The sequence below is a fragment of the Plecotus auritus genome (genome assembly GCF_963455305.1).
Source record: "Plecotus auritus genome assembly, chromosome: 3".
NCBI classification, from domain to species: Eukaryota; Metazoa; Chordata; class Mammalia; order Chiroptera; family Vespertilionidae; genus Plecotus; species Plecotus auritus.
Window position 1 is genome coordinate 130,837,949 of NC_137772.1, and position 19,664 is coordinate 130,857,612.

Below are 19,664 nucleotides of genomic sequence, written 5' to 3' on the forward strand. Positions count from 1 at the left end.
TGGGGATTGAGCCCACAACCCAGGCATGTGCCCTGACCAGGAATTGAACCACGATCTCCTGGTTCATAGGTTGATGCTCAACCACTGAGCCAAGCTGGCTGGGCAAGATTTATTTATTTTATAACTGGAAGTTTGTATCTTTCTACCAGTGTCACTCATCTCCACCCCCTACCCCACACTCCCCACACCCCAGCAACCAAGGATCTGTTCTCTGTAAGTATGATTTTGTTGTTGTTGGTTTGGACTTCCCTGTTTGTTTGGCTTGGCTGTTTTCAAGATTCCACACATAAGTGAGATCATACTCTATTTGTCTTTCTCTGTTTCATTTAGCATAATGCCAACAAGACCCATGCATGTTGTTGAAAGCAAATGGCAAGATTTACTTATTTTTATAGATGAACTAGAGGCCCGGTGCACGAAATTTGTGCACTCAGGGAGGGGGTCCCCTCAGCCCAGCCTGCACCCTCTCGCAGTCCGGGACCCCTTGCTCCTTACTAACCACCTGCTCGCTGCTCCTTACTGCTTGGCTCGCTGCTCCTTAGCGCTGCCAGAGGCGTGAGAGGCTCCCACCACCGCTGCTGCGCTCGCCAGCCCTGAGCCCAGCTTCTGGTTGAGCGGCGCTCCCCCTGGTGGAGTGCACTGACCACCAGGGTGTCTGCCCCCCCGGTGGTCAGTGTGCATCATAGCGACCGGTCGCTCCGCCATTTGGTTGCTTTGCCATATTAGCCTTTTATTATATAGGACTAGACGCCCGATGCACGAAGATTGGTGCAGAATGGGCCTTCCTTACCCTGGCTGCCGGCACAGCCTTTGCTCCGGCCTGGAGCTGCCTTTCTGCCTTCCCATGCTGCCCAGAGGCCTGGAGCGGCTGGGGCAGTGCGAAACGCCTTCGTTGTCACCATGGCGACGATGCAAGCGTCCCACCTCTGGTCGCTGGGCACCTGTGTATGCAAATTAACCCACCATCTTTGTTGGGTTAATTGGAATACTCACTCCTGATTGGCTGATGGGTGTCGCAAAAGTACGTCAATTTGCATCTTTCTCTTTTATTAGTGTAGATAGTATTTATCCATTCACTGGACACTTAGGTTGCTTTTATGTGTTGGCAACGATAAATAATGATACAATGAACATGGGGTAACATGTCTTTTCAAGTTACTGCTTTCATTTCATGTTGATCAATACTGGAAGTAGAATTGCTGGATCATATGGTGATTGTCATTTTTGGAGGAACCTCCATACTGTATTCCATAGTGGCTACACCAACATACATTCCCAAAAACAGTGCACAAGGGCTCTCTTTTCTTCACATTGTTGCCAAAATTTGTTATTTCTTGTCTTTTTTATAATAGCCATTGTAACAGGTGTGAGGTGGTATTTCATTGTGGTTTTCATTTGTGTTTCCCTAATAACTAGTGGCATGGAACATCATTTCATGTACTACTTGTTGACCATTTGTATATCTTCTTTGGAGAAATGTCTATTTAAGTCCTTTGCCCATTTTTGAATCAAGTTGTTTGTTTTTACGTTATTAAGTTTAGAGAATTCTCTATATATTCTATATATTAATCCCTTTTGAGTTATCTGATTTGCAAATACTTTCTTCCATTCTCTGATTTGCTTTTTACTCTGTTGATAACATATTTTGATAAACAAAAAGTTTATAATTTTCAGGAATTTCACTTTTAAACACACTGGATTTTAAAGCATTTGATCTGGCATACATTTCAGGCAATGCTAAGAACCAAAGTCACCTCCATTTTTGGTAGATAATATTAAGTTTATTTTTACTGATGAGGATAGTGAACCCAAGGTTACACAGCTAATTTCAAGAGAGAAGGTAAGTGAACTCTTAAGCTTGTGCTACTGCTATTGCTTGACTGACTACACTAATCTATTATGTATTTATTACCATTAGTCCTTGTCACATAGTAGGTGCTCAATTGTTTTCTGAATAATTCAAAGCACTGTATCACTGCTAGGTCATAATCCATTCTGTGGTTTCCTACCATCCTTACATTAAATCAGAGGCTAATCTTTTGCTCTGCATTCAAAACTCTCTACATTTTATCTTTAACATATATAGCTACTGGAGCCTTTTTTTGTCATTATTCCTCTTTATAAACTTTCTGTTTTTAACCAAAGAAGTTAACCTTTTATTCTCTTTTTATACAATTCTCATAGCATCTTTTTTTTTTAATATATATTTTATTGATATTTCACAGAGAGGAAGGGAGAGGGATAGAGAGCTAGAAACATCGATGAGAGAGAAACATCGATCAGCTGCCTCCTGCACACCTCCCACTGGAGATGTGCCCGCAACCAAGGTACATGCCCTTGACTGGAAATCGAACCTGGGACCTTTCAGTCCTCAGGCCAACGCTCTATCCACTGAGCCAAACTGGTTTCGGCTCTCATAGCATCTTTTTAAAAAATATATTTTATTGACTTTAGAGAGGAAGGGAGAGGGAGAAAGAGAGATAGAAACATCAATGATGAGAGAGAATCATCAATTGGCTACCTCCTGCATGCCCCCTACTGGGGACCGAGCCCACAATCCGGGCATGTGCCCTTGGCCAGAATCGAACCTGGGACCCCTCAGTCCACAGGCTGACGCTCTATCCATTGAGCCAAACCAGCTAGGGCAGCATCTTTTTTTTTACAGAAGAGCTATCTATCCTTTAAAGCCTAATTTTAATCCTATTACTATGACAAAGACATTCAAGATTACCCTAGCCAGCAGGAAGTGATATTGTGTTCTCAATAGCTATCTACACTAACAAAAGAGTAAGATGCAAATTGACTGTACCTTTGCGACGCCCACCAGCCAATCAGGAGTGAGTATGCAAATTAACCCAACAAAGATGGTGGGTTAATTTGCATACACAGGTGCCGATTGGACGGTGGCGGGGCGGGACGCTTGCGTCGCCATGGTGACAACACAGGTGTTCCGCACCGCCCCAGTTGCTCTGGGCCTCTGGGCAGCGTGGGAAGGCAGAAAGATGGCTCCAGAGTGGAAAGGCAGCTTCGGCCGGAGTGAAGGTGGTGCCGGCAGCCAAGGGAAGGAAGGCCCATTCTTGAACGTATCTTCATGCATCGGGCCTCTAGTTATAAAAAAATTACAATAACTATTATTCAGCCATAAAAAAAGAATGAAATCTTGCCATTTGCGACAATATGAATGAACCCAGACAACATTACACTAAGTGAAATAAGTGAGACAGAGAAAGAAACGAACAACAACAAAAAAACAAGCTCATAAAGAACAAATTCGTGACTGCCCAAGGCACAGGTGGTAGTGGGCAAAAAGGATGAAAGCAGTAAAGGTATGAACTTCCAGTTATAAAATAAAGAAGTCATGGGGATTTCATATACAGTATAGTTAATAATGCTATACTGTTTATTTGAAAGTTGCTAAGAGTGATATTAAAAGTCTTCATTGTAAGAAAAAAAATGTCTTATGTATGGTGACAGATGTTAACTGGACTTACTGTGGTGATCATTTTACAATATATACAAATTGTGAACCATTGTATTTTACACCTGAAACTAATATAATGTTGTATATCAACTATGCCTCATTAAAAATACTTAAAATCATTAAAAATTTTATTATTTCTATTTTATATAAAAATAGGAACATTATTAAAACCACCACAACCAAATAAGAAATGTGATAATCAGGCATCAGCAGTGCAGAAAAGACATAATAATTAATTGATAGATAGATAAATGATCTTCCTGATACATTTTTGAGTCCTTAATTACAGTTCGCTCATGCCCAATCGCACTGAAGAAAAGCCTAATAGTTGAAAACTTTCAGCCTCATAACCATAGCTCCTAATCAGCTTTTAAGTGCTAAAATAGTTCATGTAAACTCATAACCAACTATGGTTAAATGTGGGATAAGTAATTATGGTACTTATCCCACAGAATTGGAAGACTAAATGCTAAGAACAATGGTTGCCAAATATTTGAGTAGAAAATTTTATTATTATTTTATTTTTTAATCCTCACCCAGGGATATGCTTTACTGCTGAGAAAGAAAGAGAGCCAGTCAGTTGTCTTCCAAAAGTACCCCAAATGGGGATCTAACCTGCAACCTTCTGGTGTCTGGAATGATGCTCCAACCAACTGAGCCACGTGGCCAGGGCAAGTATAGGGTATTTTAGTTCAACACAAAGAGAATATCAATAAAGAGACAGAAATTATAAAAAGAAACCAAACAAATTCTGGAGCTAAAACACAGTAAGTGAAATGAAAAATTCACTTACTTCAACAGCAGATTTGAGCAAGCAAAAGATAGAAGCTGCAAACCCAAAGTCAGTCAATTGAAATTATCCAATCTGATGAGCAGAAAGAAAAAAGAATAAAGAAAAAAATCCACAGAGCTTAAGAGATAGAAACCTGTGAGATACCAAGTGGATCAACATACACAAAATGGGAGTCCAAAATAAGAGAGAAAAGGAAGAGAATGAATCCTATCTAATAAAAGAGTAATATGCAAATTAACATCACTCCGCTACACCCACAAGCCACGCCCACTAGCCAATCAGGAGCGAGTATGCAAATTAACCCCAACCAAGATGGCTGTGGCCACAGAGAGAGCAGGAGGGAGGCTTGGGTTTCCCAGGCGATGGAGGAAGCCAAGCTTTCCGCACACCCTGGCCAGCCCAGGCCTCTGCTTAAGGCTACAAAGTTTCAATTATAGAAGATAAATAAATCCCAACAGAAATGGCTACCACCACGGAGGGAGCAGAAGGCTTGGCTCCGCTCCAGGCTACAAAGTTTCAATTATAGAAGATAAATAACTACCAGATACCAGAGCCTCTGCTTGGGTCGCCAGGGGCATGGCCGGCCTGCAAACCACCACAGGCCTTTTGCCCAGGCTGTCCCATGCCCCAAGGGAACCCCCACCCTGATCTGGGACACCCTTCAGGGCAAACCAGCTGGCCCCAACCCATGCACCAGGCCTCTATCTTATCTAATAAAAGAGTAATATGCAAATTGACCATCACTCCAACACACAAGATGGCTGCCCCCATGTGGTCAAAGATGGCTGCCCCCATATGGACACAAGATGGCCACCACAAAATGGCCAGCAAGGGAGGGCAGTTGGGAGGGAGCAGGCCTGCAAGGGAGGGCAGTTGGTGGCGATCAAGCCTGCAGGGGAGGGCAGTTAGGGGTGACCAGGCCGGCAGAGGAGGGAAGTTGGGGGCAAATAGGCTGGCAGGGGAGCAGTTAGACATCAATCAGGCTGGCAGGGGAGTGGTTAGGGGGTGATCAGGCTGGCAGGCAGAAGCGGTTAGGGGCAATCAGGAAGGCAAGCAGGCGAGCAGTTGGGAGCCAGCAGTCCTGGATTGTGAGAGGGATGTCCGACTGCCCGTTTAGACCTGATCCCGGTAGGATCAGGCCTAAATGGGCAGTCGGACATCCCTCGAGGGGTCCCAGATTGGAGAGGGTGCAGGCTGGGCTGAGGGACACCCACCCCCCACCCCCCCGTGCACAAATTTCGTGCACCGGGCCTCTAGTATTTTATAAAATAATGGCCACAAACTTTCCAAATTTGATAAAAGACATGAATTTACACAACCAGGAAGCTCAACAAAATCCAAGAGATCCACATGAGACATATTGCATTCAAACTGCTGAAAAGTCAAAGACACAGAGAGAATCTTGAAATCACCAAGAGAAGCAACTCCTCATGACCAAGATATACTGTGTAGGAAGAGGAATGGGGAGTAACAGCTTAATGGGTACCAGGTGCTCTTTTGATGGTGATGAAATGTTCAGGAACTTAGTAGATGTGGTGGCCACAAAACAATGCAAATATACTAAATGCCACTGAATTGTAGACTTAAAAAGGTTGATTTTATGTTAGTAAGTTCACCTCAATTTTAAAAAACCTAACTTTATTTGCATCACTTGAACAAAATTTTCTAATCCATATATTCCCATCTTATTTTTCAGGCATGGGTATTTATTTTGATTTAAGTATTTATATATGTGGAACAAAGATAGAAACTCAGAGAGTCCAAAATGCATGTATTTTGGAACTACATCCCATCCCTTTCACCCCATTTGCCTTTCCAAAAGCTACTAATGTTCCTCATTGTTCTGTATTATTACAAGTATGAATTTAGATTTGCTTTAAATCTATTTGCTTTGGACTATATACACATTGTCAATCTGAGCCATCCTGTTCTCAAATGTTGTCTTTCCTAATTTTTTTTTTATTTTTTTCATTCTAGAGTAAAATTAAATCTAATTCTCACTCTATTTCTCATCTTTTCTCATATCTTTCACCTTTTTCTGATTCCTTAATATTTACTTTTCTTTTTGCAAATTTCAAAGATTTTTATTATCTATGTGATATATATATGTACATGTGTGTATACATATGAACATATATGCATCTATCTACACTAATCTACACTAATAAAAGATTAAGATGCAAATTGACCATACCTTTGCGATGCCTACCAGCCAATCAGGAGTGAATATGCAAATTAACCCAACAAAGATGGAGGGTTAATTTGCATATACAGATGCCGAGCGGCCGGGGGTGGGGTGGGACGCTTGCGTTCTGCACCGCCCCAGCTGCTCTGGGCCTCTGGGCAGCATGGGAAGGTGGAAAGGCGGCTCTGGCTGGAGCGAAGGCGGTGCTGGCAGCCAGGGGAAGGAAGGCCCATTCTTGCACAAATCTTCATGCATCGGGCCTCTAGTCTATATAATAAAAGCCTAAGCAACCGTTATGGCACTATGACGCGCACTGACCACCAGGGGGCAGACGCACCACAGCGGTGGTGGCTGGTGGCAGGAGCTTCTCTCACCTCTGCAGCTGCACTAAGGAGCAACGAGCCGAGCAGTAAGGAGAGAGTAGGCGGGCAGTAAGGAGCAAGGGATCCTGGATTGCGAGAGGGATCCCGGACTGTGAGAGGGCGCAGGCCAGCTGAGGGCCCTGCTCAGTGCATGAATTTCATGCACTGGGCCTCTAGTATATATAAAAGCCTAAGCAACTGTTTGTACAGTAGCTATGATGCATGCTGACCACCAGGGGGCAGACGCTCAATGCAGGAGTGGAAACCACAGGCAAAGAAACATGGAACAGACTGATGAATCTCAGAGGGAAGGGGAGAGGGGGGGAGGGCTGGAAGAGATTAACCAAAGATCTTATATGCATACTAGAGGCCTTGTGCACAGATTCATGCACCGGTGGAGTCCCTCGGCCTGGCCTGCAGGGATTGGGCTGAATCCATGCACCAGGCCTCCAACAGCCCCCAAGGGGTCCTGGATTGCGAGAGGGCACAGGCCAGGCCGAGGGACTCCACCAATGCACAGATCCAAAAACCAGGCCTCATATATATATATATATGTGTATATAATATTATTGAAAGTATTACATATGTCCCCTTTTTTCCCTATTGACACCTTCTAGCCCGCCCCCATGCCCCACCCCAGGCCTTTACCACATTATTATTGTCTGTGTCCGAGGGTTATGCATATATGCATACAAGTTCTTTGGTTGATCTCTTCCTACCCACCCATCCACTCCGGCCTTCCCGCTGAGAAAAAATATAGAACACTTCACAAATTTGTGTGTCATCCTTGCACAGAGGTCATGCTAATCTTCTCTGTATCGTTCCAATTTTAGTATACGTGCTGCCGAAGTGAACACCTTCATATTTATTCTTTCTATTCAATCTAGTCTGCTGTTGAACCTAACCATTAAAGTTTTAATTTTAATGACTTATTGTTATTTCTAGTTCTTTGCATTTTTTCTAATTATACCTTAACTGTTTTTGACAGAGTTATATTTCTTCATTATGGTTTCTATTCCTTCTTTGATCATTTTATATGCTTGCATATACTTTATATACCTACATATATCTTTACTGAAATCTTTTAATAATTACACATTTATTTTATAATCACTTTCAGAGTTGTCTATAGTATCTTTAATTCCTGTGGTACTATTTTCCAGTTGTATCTGATCATCTTTACTGGCTAGTAATTTAATTATGAAGTCACCTTCACTAGAGACTGTTTTGTCCATGGATACTATGACCAATGAAGTATGAAAATGTCCTGGGAGTTGTCATTGGATTTTAAAACAATTATGAAGTTTATTCCTAGTCTTGGGATTCCTGCACCAAGTAGGTAGTACAAATTTATGTTATATATTATATATTATGTAGGCTGAGATTTCTATTTTTCATAGGAACTTTCCTCCCATCCAAAGTCCTGGGCAGATGGGCAAAATTCCTTATAATTTTCACTCACTGGGATGCAGAGTTCTCTCTTAAATGGGTAATTCAGTCTTCTGACGGAAGCTAAGTTCCAGTTCTCCTTTCTACTGAGTTCTAAGGCTCGTAGTCCTCGCATGGACATTAAAATTCTAGTACCCAATTCTCAAATCGCATAAGTGGTATGAAATTCCCACAGAATGCCAGTGCATCAGCTCCTGTTTTGGCCTTGAGTTACTTCTCCTTTGCTTTTTATCTGGAAATTATCTTTTTTTTTCTCTCTGAAGCTTGGATGCATATTGAAAGAGCTTTAATGATATTCTACACTTTAGTTTGTTGGTATGGGGGGAGGCCATCCAACAGGGACTTAGTCCACTATGTTACCCAAAGCCCCTTATTACAGTTTTTAGAACAAGTAAACTATTGTAGGGTGTACCTGATAGACTACTGACAATCCACTAAGTATACAAATCAGTGAAAAGAATTTCAAGATGCAGATATACACAAAACTACTATCATACAAATCTCCTTAATTCATTCAACTGCTTAACAAGTTATAGGCATAGTGCTAGGGACCACAGTGTAGTAGAAGAAAGAGACATATGTATACCAAGAAGCCTGGATAACTAGGATAAGGGTGTTGCCATAAATATTACAGAGGTTGAGTAGAAAATAGAATTGGCAGTGGGGGGAAATTTTGTTGGCTTTTCAACCTGTTAGTCTGAAGCATCCAAGAGCACATGCAAGTGACTACATCCAGGAGATACAAGACTTATGCTTCTAAGATCTTGGATTAATAAGCTCAGTAGTATTAAATAAAGAAAGTAATAAATAATCAATATACACTAGAGAGACAATTTTTTAAAATCCAATTCCTCCACAGTAAAAAATTTACACCACATAATTTATACTAATTTCCTCTCTGAGTACAAATAGATACTGAGTACAAAAAAGAGGCCTGAGATTCCAGAGGCATACTCCAACTCTTACCTTAAAACGTTTTATAATAGGAAACAAGGAATTTCTGCATTTGACTTATCTGTATTCCAGAAAGAAATAATAGGTCTAGCTGTTTTGGCTTTTCAATTTCTGATGCTATGGGAAACGAAATTATGTAGTGATAATGTTCACAATACAGTGTGCATTTGATACAATAGTTGCATAGGTGCAACAAAAACTGCCTAATACTGCTTGATAAAATAATGAGTAAAGCTTCTCAGTAAATTTCAACTTCATTTCGACCACTAGAGGGCTCCCTTATCATCATTTGATTTCTGATTCCTTAGCCACTCAAATTTTAGAAACACCAAGTACAATGACTTAAAATAACTGGGTTTATTCTGCAACAACATCTCTTAAAAAAAATACATATATATATATAGTTTTATTGATTTTAGAGAGCAAGAGAGAAGGAGAGAGAGACAGAAGCAACAATGATGAGAGAGAATCACCGATTGGCTGCATCCTACACACCCCACACTGGGGACTGAGCCCGCAACCTAGGCATGTGCCCTGACTGGGAATTGAACCATGACCTCCTGGTTCATAGGTCAACACTCAACCACCGAGCCACGCTGGCTGGGCAATAACATCTCATTTTAAAACTTACCAATAAATAATTATCAAATCACTTTATACACCAGAGGACTTTGTGGACAGAAAAATGTGCTAATGTACTAACAGTTGAAGGAACAGTTCCCTCCTAAGGCAACAAAAGTAGGACTGATAAGGCCTAAAATAAGAAAACTCAAGTTTTCTCATAGCTCATGGTCAGCTTTTATATTGATGGACTTACGTTTTAAGTGTTCCAGATGTCATAAGTTCTGTCACCAAAACAATGCACTTCTTTCCTTTTACTGTGGATTCCCAGGAATCATAGAATCGAACAATATTGGGATGCTGAAGACCCTTTAACATTTCAGCCTCTTCTTTAAATCTCTGTCTCTCAGACTTTGTTAACTTTCGATCCTACAATCAAAAATGAAACCAGAATGTGGTTTAAAATAATAAAACACCAAATTAGTTAAATTTAGATGGTAAACATGTACTAAATTATAATGATCAACAGTGTTAAAATAGAAACACTACAACAAGTTTACTAATAACAATTTCATCAGTCTATCATATGAGTGTGGAAACAGGCTAAAGTTTGTTTAAGAAATCTTTGGATGATAAAGTCATGCTTAAGATTATTTTAGTATCTGTACTATTAAATATGCCTCAGATATAATCTCATTTTGTATGTGAGTTAACTTACCACTTCTAAAATAAGTCATCTATTGCTAGAGATGTGCAATTTAATATCAGGAAACAAGTATGGGTTTTAGAGGTAGAAAAGTCTAAATATAAATTCTAGTTCTGTCTTTGCTTTGGTTAGAATTCCCTTTATGAATACATACCTCCAACTCACAGGACTGTTGTAAGAATTAAATAATTTATTAGGTATGCTTTTATCACATGTTTAAAGCACCTGGCACTTCACAGATTAGTTCCTACCTGAGATAAACTGGGGAAAAGCAATTAATTTGTTGTTTTCCCTTAACAAGGTCCTATATACAAGTACTCTGAATTGTCCTGCAAATTTAAATTGAAACTATCTCACATTAATATTCTGACAAAACAAGTAATACATATTTTAACAAAATATTCCAGGTATACAATAAAGTAATGTGTCCATCATACAGTCAAATAATTAAACATCACAAACATAATTTAAAGCCCTCTGTGCAATTAGGTTGCCCTTCCCATCACAATTCCTTACCCTTGAATAACCACTACCCTGAATTTGAACATACCATTCCTATATGGGTTTTTACACTTTATTTTTTTTAAATTTATTTTTATTGATTTCAGAGAGGAAGGGAGAGGGAGAGAGAGAAACATCAATGATGAGAGAGAATCATTTATCAGCTGCCTCCTACATGCCCTTTACGGGGGACTGAGCCCAAAACCCAGGTATATGCCCTTGACCGGAATTAAACCCATGACCCTTCAGTCCGTAGGCTGACGCTCTATCCACTGAGCCAAACTGGCTAGGGCTGGGTTTTCACACTTTATATGAAATGTTAAAATTTCATAAAATGATGGTATACAGTATGTATTTTTTGGAAGTTTGCTTCTTTTTCACTCAATATTGAGATAATCTTTGATGGCATACATGGAGATATGACAAGATATATCTATCTTATTATTATAACTTGGCTCCACTCATTATCACTGCTTTACAGTTATTCTTTGTCTGAATATACAGGATGGGGCAAAAGTAAGTTTACAGTTGTTCATATGAAAAATAATACATTAATAAATAATAATACAAGAATAAACTGTTTTGTGTACTCACAATTGTAAACCTACTTTTGCCACATCCTGTATTATAATTTATAAAATCTCCTACTAATGAATCTTCAAGTTGTTCCCCATTTTTTGTTACTACTATACTGTAATAATAGTGTTGCAATGTTAATCTTCGACATACATTTAAGGGTATCAATAGGACACGTGTTCTTTTTTATTTTTTAATTGATTTTAGAGAGAGAGGAAGGGAGAGAAAGAGAAAGAAAAAGAGAAACATTGATTTGTTGTTCCACTTATTTATACATTCACTGGTTGACTCTTTTATATGCTCTGACCAGGGACTGAACCTGCAATCTTAGCATATCAGGATGACACTCTAACCAACTGAACTACCCGGCCAAGGCAGAACACTCATTCTTAAACTTAGGGTCCACAAAACCCTTTAAGGAAGGTTTGTGAATATGTGTGAAAACAAACAAATATTTTTCATTTACTATGAATTGAAATTTAATACCTCCTTGAATTATTATTTTTAAAAAAATATATTTTATTGATATTTTACAGAGAGGAAGGGAGAGGGATAGAGAGTTAGAAACATCGATGAGAGAGAAACATCGATCAGCTGCCTCCTGCACACCTCCTACTGGGGATGTGCCCACAACCAAGGTACGTGCCCTTGACCGGAATCGAACCTGGGACCTTTCAGTCCACAGGCTGACGCTCTATCCACTGAGCCAAACCAGTTTCGGCACTCTCCTTGAATTATTAATGTGTACACCTAATAGCACAATAGTAACTGTGATTTTGTCACCAACAGACCTAGATTATTTTCATATCACCTAACAGTAGATGCAGATTATCTCAAAATAGCATTTACACAAATCATTATTTTGAAATTATGATAGCTATTAGATTTTCAGTAGGTTTTATTATGCACTAATAATGCATAATATATCACAAATTTAAAATTTTGATAACTATTCAATATTAGTTTCCATTATAATCCAATGTATTTCTATATAAACTTAAAACATTATTCTAGCTTTCACCAGCCTTCAAAAAAAGATCTGAGGCACAAAAAAATATAAGAGCAATTATTAGAATACATGGCTAAGAGTAGAATTGTTGGATCATACAGGATAGGCAGCTTTTTTTTTCATAGGGATCAACAAATTGCTTTTCAAAGTGACTATACAATATACTCCCCTAAAAGCATAGTCACCAATAATTACCATTATGAGACATCAACTTTTGTCAATGTGATAGTGTAAAATCACATCCTGTTGCTTAATTTACATTTTTAGAATCAATAAGCATTCGAAGCTTTTTGTGTTTTTGTGAACTACCCAATCATATAATTTGTTTATCTTATTTGTAGGAGTTCTTAATATATTCTGGATACTAATTCTTCGTTGATTTTATGATTTGCAAATACATTTTCTCAATTGTAGCTTGTACCCTCACCTTCAGTTGTAGCCCTACACATGGGGTTTTGAATAAGCTATGATAACTGACAGCTCAATTTGCAAAGATCCCCGCCAACCTCCACACCCGCTGCCTGCTTCATGAATAGGCAGGTTTGCCAAGCCTCCTCCTCAGAATTTCTTCTCCCTGGGTCCTGTTCCATCTCCAAATTATCACTGCAAGATTGGTGTCTCTCAAAGTTCCGTAAACACCCCCTTTCACAGTCTTTTATCACTTTATTCCCACTCCCAACTGGAAGCTGTGACCATCCACAAAGTCACATACCTCATCCACTAAGACTCAAGATTCACGGCAGCATAGCTATTTCATCCTGGATTATCCTTCTAAAACATTCCTTTCCTGGAGGACAGACAGCCAACAGACAAGTCAAAGTATCTGAGACATGATGACTGAGGAAGATGATATTTATCACTTAGTTTTTAATCGCAATGCATTTTTGATCCTTGAAGCTCTATTTGGGTCTTTATCAAATCAATCATTCACTACTCCTTCCAACACCATCTTGATTTTTGTTTTTTTAGTTTTCAGTCCTTTTCCTGATAACATAAGTTACTTTACAGACTCAATTCACTGCCACTTTTATCTGAGTTACTGGGGATCTAATTTTGCTATTGTTTTGGCTGCTAATATTCACTTCTGTTGTTTTTTTTTCTTTATGTGGTTATTTCAAATTGTGATGTTTGTTGGAATATCCTCAGTTGTGAATGTATCCCACAATCTCTAGTCTGTTTTTCATTTCATTTTCCTCTTCAAAGAAAAACTTTATTGGATCTCAATTTTAAGAACTGCTTGGCCTTGAGATTTCATCTATCCTCAGATAGATAGTAAAACTATGCCCCTTAGTTAACAGATTGGCAACTGTCCCAGAAAAGTCCTAGGGTCAATTCACACTTTTCCTGCTCTGGTTTTACGTTTCTTCTTAGTTTTCAGACCTTGGAGATTACCCTTACATTGTAACAAACTCAGCTATGCATTGAAGATAATAGGTTTTTGTTGTTCTTTTCATCAAAATTTTCAAAGTATCTCATGTTTTACAGTAGGAAGTTTTCAGCTTGTTTGCTTTTCCCTCTACTGACAATAGGGCTTCTCAATATGTTTTTTAAAAGAGCTTATTCACCATATATTCTCTTAAAAAATATATATTTTTATTGATTTCAGAGGGGACGGGAGAGGGAGAGATAGAAACATCAATGATGAGAGAGAATCACTGATTGGCTGCCTCCTGCACGCCCCCTACTGGGGATTGGGCCCACAACCTGGGTATGTGCCCTTGGCCAGAATCGAACCTGGGATCCTTCAGTCCTCAGGTGGATGCTCTATCCACTGAGACAAACTGGTCAGGGCTCACAATACACTCTTAAATGTTCCTCATGTAGGGGAAATATATAGAAAAAAGAAAAATCTAGATCTCTTGTTGACTCCCTTATCTATTACTGACCCTTACAATAGTTGTATCAAGAAGACTTATTTTAGCCCTAGCTGGTTTGGCTCAGTGAATAGAGCATCAGCTTACAGACTGAAGGGTCCCGGGTTCGATCTGGTCAAGGGCACATGCCTGGATTGCAGGTCGATCCCCAGTAGGGGGCATGCAGGAGGCAGGCGATCAACGATTCTCTCTCATCATTGATGTTTCTATCTCTCTCTCCCTCTCCCTTCCTTTCTGAAATCAATAAAATATATTTTTTAAAAAGAAAACTTATTTTAAATCAAATGAAGTATATTCCACAGGTTATTAAGTGATATTTAATTCTTATAACTTAATATACAGTCTACCTATCTGATTGTCTTGATAAGAACTCTTGTATAGCATGCAACATTCACTGTAGTTTTAGCAATTTTTGTACACTTTCATAAATGTTTGCTTAAATTGTAAACAATATTTGGGTACCCTGTGTCAGGCAACAGGATATTATGAGCATCAGAGATAAGATTTCTGCTATCCTAGACCTTACAGTGTTAAGAGGCAGAGGCATTAATTTTATTAAGTATGATGAAGAGAAAGGCATTGGGTACTTTGAGAGCATATCATAAAACACTCAATTCTTTATTCACAAGTATGTGTTAACTAGAGTTAGCCATGTAAGAAAAGAACCACTATCAGCAGGCTAATCAAAGGATTAAGTGAGATCCTGGGTATGAAAGCATCCATAGTTCTTGTCATATAATACTTGAAATGCTTAAGACCTTTTGCTAAAGGTAAACCTGGGAATATAGGATGCAGACTGGAGGAGTGAAGACTCAAAACATTAGTAACAGTGAGCTAGGAAATTTAAATTTAGCTATTTAAATGTGTGTTTTCACTCACAGTTTAGAACTAACTGCTGGAAAAGATATTAGACCACTGTAGCTGAAACTTTGAATAAATATTATACAGAATAAGGTAGAGTATAGTTCTTAGTGGAACAGCTTAAATAAATTATGTAAATACATATATCCACTGTTGTACAAACAGAAAGTTAACTTTTAAGTCTGAATAATATTCTGCACAGGGCCTTTACACAATCCCTTATATAGTTTAAAGACATACAAACCTTCAATTGTAAATGTTTTCTCTCAACTGTTATATGTAACTTTACAGAAACAGTCACTAGATGTGAACTGACACTGTAGCATAAACCATTCTACACTGTTACTTAAATTTTAATTTAAAATATACTAAAGGATATCTAAAATTACAAATTTTTAACAATGTTCTAAAGTGCACAAGGCTTGTAAATTCTCTGATGAAAACTTACTCTAATTTATTTATGTCTTTCTCTATTATCACTATCCTATTTCAAGCCATCATCATCTCTTCTAGATTCCTGCAATAACCTACTAAGTCGTTTCCACAAATCAAATCTTTCCATGTACAGTATATTTTCCACTTTGTCCATATACAGCCAGAATATTTTATATCATTTTAATCAATTCTAAGGTATGCTGACTAATTCTTAGAAATACAATTTTTCCTATTTTTAACTTCTCTAAAATTAGAATGTCATACTATTAGAGGAGTTTTAGATTCAATGAAATCATGTATACCATAACTCTGTTTAAAACTCTTTAATAAATAGCTTTCTACAGCCTTTAGGATAAAGGTGAAAATCATTGTGACCTATGTGGTCCCACATTATATGGTTCTTGCCCACTCTTCTAACCTAATCTCGTCACTCTGATCTTTTCCATTCTCAAACATGCCATTCTTCTTCCAACTCAGGTCCTTTAAACATACTGTTTCTTCAATCTGGAATGCCCCTCTGTCCATCTTTAGTTGCCTAGTTAATGCCCAGTCATCAAAGATCAGTTCATTTCCTCAGGAATACCTTCCCTGACTGCCCCTCACTGTAGGTTAAATCATCCCCCCTTCACACTGTATGTTTTTATAAACAATGTATATACCTCTTTTATAGCATTTAATCCTATATAATCCTAATATGCTAAGTGTCTGGTCAACCGGTTGGCTGTTCAACCAATCAAAGCATAATCCTATCTAATAAAAGAGTAATATGCAAAATGACCGTCATCCCAACACACAAGATGGCCGTCCCCATGTGGACCTAAGATGGCCGCCACAAGATGGCCTGCAGGGGAGGGCAGTTAGGGGTTACCGGGCTGGCAGAGGAGAGCAGTTGGGGGAGACCATGCCTGCAAGGGAGGGCAGTTGGGGGCGATCAGGCTTGCAGGGGAGGGCAGTTAGGGGCGACCAGGCTGGTAGGGGAGGGCAGTTAGGGGTGACCAGGCCAGCAGGGGAGGGCAGTTAGGGGCAATCGGGCCGGCAGGGGAGCAGTTAGGCATCGATCAGACCAGCAGGGGAGTGGTTAAGGGGTGATCAGGCTGGCAGGCAGAAGCAGTTAGGGGCAATCAGGCAGGCAGTCAGGCGAGTGGTTGGGAGCCAAAGTCCTGGATTATGAGAGGGATGTCCGACTGCCCATTTAGGCCTGATCCATGGGCAGTCAGACATCCCTCGAGGGGTCCCAGATTGGAGAGGGTGCAGGCTGGGCTGAGGGACAACCCCCCCGCCCCGTGCACAAATTTCGTGCACCAGGGCTCTAGTGTGCTTATGATATGCTAAGGCTGCTCAACTGCTCTCTATGATGTGCACTGACCACCAGGGGGCAGACGCTCCAACCGGTAAGTTAGCTTGCTGCTGGGGTCTGGTGGATCAGGACTGAACGAGACAGGCCAGACACACCCAGGAGCCCTCCCACAGTCCCTCCCCAGCCCCGATCATGCACTAGTGGGGTCCCTTGGCCTGGCCTGCACCCTCTTGCAATCTGGGACCCCTTGGGGGATGTCGGAGAGCCAGTTTTGGCCGATCTCACAGGCCAGGCCGGGGGACTCCACTAAATTCGTGCACCGGGCCTCTAGTCACAAATAATATTATATTGAGGCTTATTCTAGAAGCAGTGACAAATGCTTTTCAGTGTTCCATCTTTAGCATCTTAGCTTAAGGACCTGTTCAATAACCACGTGTTGAATGAATCTATGAATGTGTTTTCCAAATAAAAAAAGAGTTTGTGTATGTATTTAACAAGCAGTTAGCATTCCCCCAGGGACAAAAGAAATTAAAAGAAAGGTGAGAATTGAAATTGGGCCTCTGAGTGTTGGTAAATCTAACACAAGGCAAACACAATGACCAATTTGCAAAAGTCAAAGGTGTTAATTACCATTGTAAAAAAGATGCCAATTACTTATGTATAGCAAAGTATAAAGAGGAAAAATAAACAGGGACTTCTTCCTCACCAAAAATCTACAACCATTTTTTCTTGAGAATACACTAAATGGCATTCTTGAAACTCTATCGAAGTGAGATTAACTTTTATCTAATTTTGCATAGAAACCATCTATACTGTAAATAGAAGCTATTTTATATATCCGTAGATTTTTATCCTCCTTGAAATTATTTATGATTTTAAGGGGTTTGAGAACCTTGCTTATTAAATCTTTATTAAAGTATCTTTAAAGGGGAAAAAAAAAGAAATATAGTTAGATGGGTAAAGATTATCAACTAACTGGGGAAAATAACACAAACAAATAATTTGGTACTTCTTTCAATAACTTGTCAATATCTCAGAGAAGTACATTATTTTAACACCCAAAAATTTTTAAGACAATAGTAAAATAGATGAAAATTAACATAAGCACCCAGACCAGTTAGAACAACTGGGGCTTTAAAATATTTGCCAAGTGTTTACCATTTACTAGCTGGTTGTTTTACTTCTGTTCTCATTAATTCTCAAAAAAAAAAACAAAACCCTGTTGAGAGTGGTAATATTACTTTCTTTTGACATAGCAACAGACATAAGCCATGTTGATATTTTGGTTATTAACTATGGATCATTGAAAAGGACTAAGTACTTTACTAAATTACTGAAGGTAAAATAAGAGGAATATACATTGTTTAAATATTATAACTGTTGATCAAATTATCATGAAGACTATGATATCAAATTACATTTAGAACAGATTAGCCACTATTGCTTTTTAGTAATTCTTTCCAGCATTAACAAACTGGGTATTTCTGGGGGCTTGCAACACTATTCCAATTGCAGCATTCATTACCTTCAGTGCAGCTAGAGCTAATGCAGCTAACCCACTCTATTCATTTCATTCATTTCTTTCCACCTACATAAAATTGTTTTGACAAGCTAAATGAACAAAACCAAGAATCATTGTCACATGAACTTCCATAACATGCACAGTTAGTTCCAGGCTGCTGAGAGTTAGAGCGAGGAGCTGGGCAACAACTGAAACAATTGTTCATCTCAGTACCATCCAAATAATAGTGCTCAGTATATTTATTTGATGATGCAATTTCTTCTTGGGTAGGAAACACAATGGTGATATTTGGTACAATGGCCTTATAGCAATTTACACATCTTCAGTTCCTTGTTTTTAATGTTATTTTATTTTAAATATCCCCTAGAGACATTTTCTCTTTATCCCTAAATTTCATTATTTTCTTAAGTAGCAATTCTATGCCTTCCTATTGCTTATTTTATTAGACCCAGAAGCAAACCTTCCAAATAAATTGTGACTGAAACAATGAGATTGGTTTTTATTAATTAAACCTGAAATATTCACTTAATTAGCAAACAGCTGTACATAAAAAAAAAATATATCTGGCCCTCAAGTCCTAATAACTTTTAAATGTCAGTAGCACTTTATTTTAGGCAATATTCAAAGTTTTACTGCTAAATTAAGACCTTATATGATAAGTCTACATATCAAAATATGGGTGGAGATAAGTGCCTGGAATTCCTTGATTAAAATATTTTAGGCCAATATTGGAGTCCTCCCTCCTTATCGTTTTCTACACCACACTGACTTAGCAAAGACCTGGTTACCTATCCCATCTTTTAAAGTGATACAAATTGCTGGGTGTTGGGATACAAAAATAAAAACTTGTCTTCAGGGAGAGAGAACAGCAGCTTAAAACACTTGCTTTCCAATGAAACATAGATTTCAGTTACAATTTACATGAAAGAATTTATTTATTTATTTATTTTTAATATATTTTTATTGATTTCAGAGAGGAAGTGAGAGGGAGAGAGACATAGAAACCACCATGATGTTTGTCCTTTTGAAACTAGCATTAAGGACAAGCATCATGGATGTTTCAAAAGGAGAGAGCATCATTGATCGGCTGCCTCCTGC

The 19,664-nt window shown here is 39.0% G+C and overlaps 1 protein-coding gene across 20 annotated transcripts in view; it reads right to left on the bottom strand.

Annotated features, from left to right (window-relative positions):
- Window positions 1-19,664, bottom strand: part of WNK1 (WNK lysine deficient protein kinase 1) — a 157,837-nt gene that overhangs the window by 93,903 nt on the left and 44,270 nt on the right. For all 20 annotated transcript variants that reach the window (XM_080662275.1, XM_080662277.1, XM_080662276.1 and 17 more), the window contains exon 2: window positions 10,042-10,214. In XM_080662275.1, coding sequence (XP_080518401.1) covers window positions 10,042-10,214 — 173 coding nt within the window. The remainder of the gene's footprint in view (window positions 1-10,041; window positions 10,215-19,664) is intronic.